The 9,008-nt window shown below is 45.5% G+C and overlaps 1 protein-coding gene across 1 annotated transcript; it reads right to left on the bottom strand.

The window, feature by feature from the left end:
* Positions 1-788: 788 nt before the first annotated feature.
* On the bottom strand, positions 789-1,760 carry MC3R (melanocortin 3 receptor). The gene has a single exon (XM_065919708.1). It carries the CDS (start codon positions 1,758-1,760, stop codon positions 789-791), a length of 972 nt encoding a protein of 323 aa, XP_065775780.1.
* Positions 1,761-9,008: the final 7,248 nt, after the last annotated feature.

A 9,008-nucleotide genomic window follows, 5' to 3' on the forward strand; every position in this document is an offset into this window, starting at 1 on the left:
TTCATATATGGGTATGTTCTGATTTTCCAAAGGACTTTACCTCTCTTTAATTAGAGTTTTGAAAGATGCCCTGTGTTGAATGCAAACAAACCCAACAACAACAGAAACAATCATAATAGCACAAAATAGAATAACACAACATACTAACAAAAATAGAAGTGGGTTCCATTCCCATGCTATTTCGGGGGGGGGGGGTTGGGAGGTGGTCAAAGGAGTCAAGAAGAGGGGCAAACAGCGTAGCATTACTTCTTCTGCAAAGAGATCATTGCTTTTAGGAAGTTGTTTTACCATCAATAGAGTAATAGACTAGAAGTCTAGTCTCTTATGAAATGAGAGTAAAGCCATTTGAGCTGGGGGTTGGTAGCTGTAACAGGTTTGCTTGGGGGAGATTCCAGCTACCCTTACTGGTACAAATCCTTGAGTCTGTCTGACCTGAAGCATGAAGGAGTGGGTGGGAAGCAGGGCGCAGGCAGGGGTCCAAGACCCTGGGTGCCCAGAAGTGAAAGCAGACAGCACTTAGAGCAGCCTCCATGGATTCCCCCCGGGGACTATTTGAGAAATCAGAGCTTGTGACTTACCCACGTAGGCATCCTTTCAGAGAGCCTGTTGTATACCGTTTTCCCCTTTCAACAAAAGGCTCTCTGCAAGCTTAAAAACAAAAAGATATATAGGATCATGACTGGTAACACTTTCTTTTATAAGTAGTTATCTGCCTTGTTGCTAAACACGTGGGCCAGCTGGAGGGTGGAAAGTGACCAGACTGAGAACCCTTGCCAGGGCCCCACGTCTTATCCCAAGTTCATGCCACTGCAGCTGCAGAGGATCTCCTTGAAGGTGTTGCGCAGCTCCAGGCTCCGGAAGGCGTAGATCAGCGGGTCGATGACGGAGTTACACATGATGAGGACCAGGTAGGTGTTGAAGTGGGCAGTGTAGCAGACGCAGTAGGGGTTGGTGGGGCAGGTTATTATGAGGACGAGGTGGAGGAAGAAGGGGGCCCAGCAGAAGACGAAGACCCCGAGCAGGATGGTGATGGTGACCGCCCCCTTCATGCAGGAGTGCTGCTGCGGGGCCGCGCCATCAGCCGGCGGCAGCGCGGCGATGCGCTTGACGTGCAGCCGGGCGAAGAGGAGCATGTGCACGTAGAGGGTGCCCATGAGCAGCAGCATAGCAAGAAACATGGTGACCAGGCACACGATGACCATCTTGCTCTCGGAGTAGACGATGAACACCACCCCGCAGATGCCGCAGCCCAGCCAGATGGCCACGATCAGGGCCAGTGCCTTCCTCACGGTCATGATGCTGTGGTAGCGGAGTGCGTAGAAAATGGTGACGTACCTGTCGACAGCAATGGCCAGGAGGTTGCAGATGGAGGCCACCAGGGAGATGCAGATCATGGAGTCGAAGACGTTATCCATGTGCTGGATGAACTGGTCCTCCAACCTCAGGTAGTCGCTGTTGACCACGGCGATCATGATGGTCTCCAGGGCATTGGACACGCTCACCAGCATGTCGGCCGCGGCCAGGCTGCAGAGGAAGAAGTACATGGGGGAGTGCAGGTTGCCATTCCTAGCCACGGCCAGGATGACCAGGATGTTTTCCAGCAGGCTGATGATGCCCAGGGCCAGGAAGACCTCGGGCTTGATGAAGACCTGCTCACAGAAGCGGCTGCTGCTCTGGTTGCTGAAGGAAGGGGCAGCGACGTGCTCTGAGCTGTTAGGCAGCATTGGTTGAGCTGAGTGCAGACAGCACGAGGCATTCATCGGTCACAGACAGCTGGCTGATTGGAGCGGGGGCTCCAGCAGGGTCCCGAGGCTGTGGCTGCTGCTGCTGCTTTCAGGAAAGAAAAAAAAAAATCTCCCCCCCAGATCCTGGTTTTAGATTCTTGTCCAGTGTACACTTAGATTTTGTTCTTTCCCAGAATAAAATGATGGAGAGAGTGAGAGAGAGAGACGGGTAGGGAGAGAGAGAGAACGAGAGACAGAGGAAAAAGTCAGCTTGGATTCTTACAAAAAACTTCCCTGTGCTTCTCCAGGATGATCAGTTTTAGAGAAACTCTTATCTCTCTCTCTCTCCCTTCTTACCTTCCTTCTCTCTCTCTCTCTCTCTTTCCTCCTTTCACATCCCCACCTGGGAACAGAAAACCAGCCACTGGCTGCTACAGTTACAGCAGTTTTCATAGCAAGACAGGGGATGTGGTACCTGTTGTGAGGAGTGCGGGGGAAACACTCAGTTTTTATACATTGGCTGGAGGCAAACAACTCCTACTTAATCTTCAGAGCGGCGAAATGACCACTGAGCATCCAACGTCTCTCTGACTGACAGCAGAACCGGCTCCCAGGAATCAGACCCAGAGATTCAAAAGCAGCCTACTGCCCTCTGCAGGTCACACCACTCATCTGTTCTCTGGCTGGGCTGAGCAGTTTTTTGTCGTGGAAATGGCCACAGCCATCCTTTCGTACATGTATTTGTTCATTCTTTTTCTTTTTTGGTGGCAAACATTTATTAAGCACCTGCCATGTGTTAGGTTTCTGCCCCGTGCAGGAAATTCAGTGGTGAGCAAGACAGACACACCATCCTTGTTTCTCCCAAACTCAGAGCTTGAGTGGGAGATGAGAAATCCAGCCGTTTTATTACAGTGTGATGCATGCTTGAATCGAGGAATGCCAGGGGCTGGGGGAGATCTGAGGGGGCCCCCTAACCTGCTGGTCAAGGGAAGTTCCTGGAGGAAGGGGCTTCTAAGCTTTGACTTCAAAGAACAGAGGCAATGCCCAGTGGTGAGGTGAGGGCTGGGGTTGACAGAGAGAGAAGAGGATTCCAGGCAGAGGGAATAACATGCTTACAGCCTGGAGGCTAAAAGCAGTGATTCTACACGTGGTTGTGGGAATCATCTGTAGAATGTGTTCCTGGGGATCACATTTGACCTTCTGAAACAGAATCACCCAGGGGTAGTACCTGGGCAGGTGCCTTTTCAGTTTTTAAGGGGTGAGGGGGGAACAGAGCCAAGGTTGAGATCGACAGAAAAGAGAGCTTGGTGTTTTTCAAAGGACTTTAGTTTTCTCTGGCCAGAGTGTGGAGCTGGGAGACACAATTTGAGAAATGAGTCTGCTTTTTTTTTTTTTTTTTTTTTTTTTTAAGGCAAGAGGAGCCAGGCTCCTGAAGGACAGTCTCAGCTGAATGTGGGAGTTTTGGACTGTGGGGCAGTGGGGGGACTGTGGGAAAGAGGAGGTGGGGTTTGCAGTTCAGAAAGATTCCTCTTTGCATGGTGGAGACTGCTGTGGGAGGGGATGAGTTAGGAGCCTGGTGGCCAGGGCTGCCTAGATTCACAGGGAGATGATGGCATCCTAAAGAAAGGAGGTGGCCACGTGACCACAGGAGGAGTGGATAGAGATGCTTAGGGTATAGGGTCCTGGAGATTTGAGTGTGATGGGATGTGGGACAGTGCAGGGAACACCTGTGCTTCCTTCTTAAGTAACTGGGAGAACAGAGATGCCATTTGAGCTGGAAAAAATGTATTGGTTGGCCAAAAAGTTTGTTCGGCTTTTCTGTATCATCTAATGGAAAAAGCCCAAATGAATTTTGTGACCAACCCAATAAAAGGCAAAATTTAGCACCCAATTTTTAATACTTCGTTTATGTCAGCTGTGAGGTTGGACAGGAGAATGATGGAAACCCTGGACACACTGAGTCCCCTTGCCACCCCCGTCCCCCTGTCACATACCTGCACATCAATTACTGGTCCACTGATGCTCTGATTATCCAACTATCCACTAACTATGGATGTGAGTGTGACTGGGTGTGCATTAGGCAGAAGAAATGTGCATACAAAGCAGACGAAACTTAAAATATTTATGAAACTGTGGGGTGGAGAGGTCTTCTTGAAAATATAGGCAACCGGGGGGGGAAGGGATAAAGAGTTTGCGATGGACATGCGCACATGGCTATACTTATTTTATTTATTTATTTATTTTTAATGGGTTGATGATTGCTTTACAACATTGGTTTGATTTCTGTTATACATCAGTGTGAATTAGCTACAGGTGTACATATGTCTCCTCCCTCTTGAAGCTCCCCCCCCCCCCCACTTCCCACCCTTTCCCGCTCCTCCGGGTTGTTACAGAGCCTGGGTTTGAGTTCCCTGAGTCATACCGCAAATTTGCAAGTAAAAATAGGTGTTTTACATAAGTTACACACTGCTATATTTAAACTGGATAACCCACAAGGACCTACTGTATAGCCAGGGAAATTTGCTCGGTGTTGTGTGGCAGCCTGGATGGGAGAGGAGTTTGGGGGAGAATGGATACACGTATCCATATGGCTGGGTCTCCTTACTGTCCACCTGAAACTACCACAACGTTGTTAATCAGCTATACCCCAATACAAAATAAAAAGGTTTTTAAAAAAAAAAAAAAAAAAGATAGGCAATGGATTAAGTGTGAAAAAACACATCATAAACAAAGTCAGAAGACAAACAGGAAGACAAACTTTGCCATAGTCAAAGGTTACTATCTCTTCAATACAAAGAATGTTTTCACATTAATAAGAAAGATATGATTTATCTCTTAGAACAAGGGGCTAAAGACAGGAATAAAAGTTCACTGAAGAGGAAATGCAAGTGACCGATAAATTTATGGAAAGATGTTTACCCTTCTGGGGAGTCTGGGAAATGCAAATCAAACTTCAGATTGACAAGGATGTAAAATATATCGAATTCAGCTGAGAGTGCCGGAGAATGACACTTCTAGTGTTTGTGGATAGTCTCATCATTTTCAATTTCTACTAAAATAAAAAAAATTGCATCTGAGTGTGGATCTCAGTCTGCGAACTGAGGGACATGAAAAACACTTGTATTTATTTTCAACAAAGTGACTTCATTTCCAATGCTAAACCTCTCATGTTCCAGGTTGGGGAAAAGAAAATCCTAATTCTCGTGGGGGTTTCTCTTCTTCACTCTCTGGGTCACATCCAGAGGGGTGTTTATACTGTTCTGGTCGGTGGTTTCGGGGGCACTTGTAAAGCTCAGACTGCGAGGTCTTTCCCCTGCTTTGGGCTGAGCACCGACCTTCATTCTCTTTATCTGCACCTGTCCTCTGTTTATAAGCATCCTTGAGAGCGAGCAGGTGGGGCCTGGCACTTCAGACCCGTATCCTCAGAGGTACCCTCATCACCTCATCCCCGAGGAGTGTTGATTTGGTCTCCTCTAAGCTCTGCTCTCTGCTTTCCTGGGGGAGCAGCCCAGATACAGCTGCTTTTAAACTGACACTGTACTTTGTTTTCTACGCCCATGACTCTGCCTCTGTTTTGTAAAGAAGTTCATTTGGTAACCTTTTTTAGATTCCACATGTAAGTGATATCATATGATAGTTGCCTTTTTCTGTCTGAGTGTCCAAATATTTTAATCCCATGCCTTGAAAAAAGTTTTATTTAATAAGATTCACTTATTTATTTTAAGTTTATTTTGTTTTTGGCTACACTGCACAGCATATGGGATCTTAGTGTCCTGATCAAGGATTGAACTCACACCCACTGCAGTGGAAGTGCTCTGTCCCAAATATTGGAATGTCAGGGGAAATTCCCCAAGATTTATTTTTACTCAGACCCTATGTTCCTAATATTTTTATGCCTGTAAATTTCACTTTAATTTTTTTTTTTAAATTGAGACATATGTTCCAGAAAATTCATGATTTTGAAGCATGTGTTTCAGTAGGAGTTTTTTTTCATCTTCATGAGGTTGTGCAGCCATCACCACTGTCTAATTCCAGGACATTTTCATAACTTGGTCTCCATTAGCAGTCACTCCTTGTTTACTACTTCCCTCAGCCTCTGACAGTTACTAATCTACTTTCTGTCCCTATATGATGGTACAAAATATGCTCATTGAGGCTGTGTTTATCTTCTGGGTCATAAACGTTTCCATTTTCTCATTTTTCAAATTCAAAACAAGCAAAACCAACAGCTGTAAGTGGAAATGTAAATTGGGCCCGCCACTATGGAAAATGGAGGTCCTTAAAAAACTAAAAACAGAGTTACTGTATGATCCAGCAATCCCACTCCTACCTGGGCATATATCTGGAAAAGATGAAACTCTAATTTTAATATACATGCACCCCAGTATTCATAGCAGCACCGTTTATAATAGCCAAGACAAGGAAATAAACCAAGTGCCCCCAAACAGATGACTGGCTTAAGAAGATGTGATGCAACAGAATATTATTCAGCCATCAGAAAGAATAGAGTATTTTCATTTGTCGGAAGATGGAGGAACCTAGAGATGATCACGCTAAGTGAAGTCAGTCAGAGAGAGACAAATATTATATGATACCACTTAAATGTGGAATCTAAAAGATGTTACAAATGACTCTACAAAACAGAAATGGACTCACGGACATAGAAAACAAACTTATGGTTACCAAAAAGGAAACGGAGCAGGGAGGGATAAATCAGGAGTATGGGATTAACAGATACAAACTACTATGTTTGTAGACGCAAACTATTATGTTTACTACACCTAAAATGTATGAGCAACAAGGATTTGCTATGTAGCACACGAAATGATATTCAATATCTTGTAATAACCTTTAATGGAAAATAATCTGAAAAAAATATATAACTAATCACTCTGCTGTACGCCTGAAACTAATACAATATTATGTATCAACTATACTTCAATAAACAAACAAAAACAACAACAAAAACCCAACATGTGTAAAGTCTTCTGTATTAAAATTCAGTATAAAAGTTATCAGAACATTTAAAACAACAAAACCTCAAATCTCTTGCTCTTACTCTCTTGAATTTCAAGATCTTATAAATAGAGAGTGAGTTATTTTGTTCTCTGAACACTTCAGTGCAAGGAACAGGTTAAAGTACTTTCTTGTGTATGTTTTTTAAAAAGAACTTTCTTTCTTTGCTCTCTGCTGGAAACTCTTTTGGAAACTTAGGGTTAAATTTTGCCTCTCCAGTCCATTTTCCTGTGGTTAATTGACAGTTGTAGCACCTGAGTCAAATTAATGATAAAAAGCAGTTTTCTGAGTCTAGAAGACAGATGATCCATGTTGTTCCCAGTTCTTCTGGTTAAACAGCCAGATATGATGAATACAAAGCCCTCCATGGTATACAAAATATTCTCTCTGTATTTCTTGCTTGAAAAAAAAATCAGTCTTAGCACTTTATAGTTGTATTCTTTTCTTTAATCATAGAATTGGGTGCCCTTAATTCTCCTCACCTTCCCTTGTTTCCTTTGCCTGTTTGGCACCAGAGCCCTATGTTCTGAGTGTTGTGTTTCCTGGCAGGGGGACATTACCCTGATGATGCTACAGAGCTGGGGACTGTACCACTGAATTATCTCACACCAGGATGGGATGATCTCAGACCAGAGATTCTCAGCCTTTTGCTGTGCGTCTGAATCACCCAAACTGAAGTCGCTCAGTCGTGTCCGACTCTTTGCGACCCCATGGACTGTAGCCCATCAGGCTCCTCCATCCATGGGATTCTCCAGGCAAGAATACTGGAGTGGGTTGCCATTTCCTTCTCCAGGGGATCTTCCCAACCCAGGGATCGAACCCAGGTCTCCCGCATTGCAGGCAGACGCTTTAACCTCTGAGCCACCAGGGAAGCCCAAAGATCCCATCAAAATCCAGATTCTGGGTCTACAGATCTGGGAATGCTGATGCTGCTGGTCCATGGACTGTACTGGGAGTTTCGAGGAAAGAGATCTAGCCATTTGCAGGTGTTGACAGAGAAGCAGTGCAAGGAGAGCCAGCCATGGAGTTCACTATGTTGATGTGGGAGAAGAGCACCCCACTTTCAAAGGCAGCAGAGATGCCCCAGCTGCTGGACTCGGTGTGTGACCAGTGACGGTCACACAGGGGGCTGCCCAGAAGCCTAACTCGGGCATCATTCCTGTTGTGTGGCCTCTGAGCTCAATGTTCTGACTTCCCTAGAGAGGTTATGAGCCACCCAACATCATTTAGTAAATTCTTTTTCTATTTAAATTAGCCAGAGAGGGTTCTGTTATTTATAACCAAGAATTTGACTCACTCTTGCATTCTAGTTCAGGTCAATAGATATTGGCTATCCTCTCAGCTCAGTCAGTAACGAATCTGCCTGCAATGCAGGAGACCCAGGTTCGATTCCTGGGTCAGGAAAATGCCCTGGAGAAGGAAATGGCAACCCACTCCAGTATTCTTGCCTTGGAGAATCCCATGGACAGAGGAGCCTGGCAGACCACAGTCCATGGGGTTGCAATAGTCGAACATGACTTAGCAACTAAACCACCACCATCTGGAAGAATCCCAAGGCTTCATCAATTTGGAAAAAAGAATTCTAAGTAGCTCAGTGGTAAAGAATCCACCTGCCAATGCAGGAAACCCAGGTTCAATCCCTGGGTCAGGAAGATCCCCTGGAGAAGGAAATGGCAACCCACACCGGTAATCTTGCCTGGGAAATCCCATGGTCAGAGGAGCCTGGTGGGCTACAATCCATGGGGTTAGCAAAAGAGTCAGACACAACTTATTGACTTAACAGCAATATTGTGATGCCTGTGATGATGAGGGAATGGAAGCCTGCCCATTGTGCCTCTGGCATCTTTGTGTTACACCTATATTAGCTTCCTTTTGCTGCGCTCACAAATCACCACAAACTTAGCAGCCTAAACTATCAGAAAATGTGTTCTCTCACAGTTCTGGAGGGCAGAAATCCAAAAAGGGTTGGTTGGCAGAGCTCCATTCTTTCTGGAGGTGACAGAAGAGAATCAGTTTCCTTGCATGTCTCAGCCTCTAGAGGCCAGCTGTATGCCCTGGCTCATGGCCTCATCCTTCCGTGTCAAAGCCAGTCGGTCGTGCCGTGTCTTTACATCTCCCTCTGACGCTGACCTCTGCCATCACATCTCCTTTTGTAACTCTGACTTTGCTACTTCCCCCCACAAGGACCCTTGTGATTACATTGGGCCCACTAGGATAATCGAGGATCAACTCCCGTCTCTAGACCCATCACCTTTTTAAACCATTACA

Source organism: Muntiacus reevesi, chromosome 2 (genome assembly GCF_963930625.1).
Source record: "Muntiacus reevesi chromosome 2, mMunRee1.1, whole genome shotgun sequence".
Taxonomy (NCBI): Eukaryota; Metazoa; Chordata; class Mammalia; order Artiodactyla; family Cervidae; genus Muntiacus; species Muntiacus reevesi.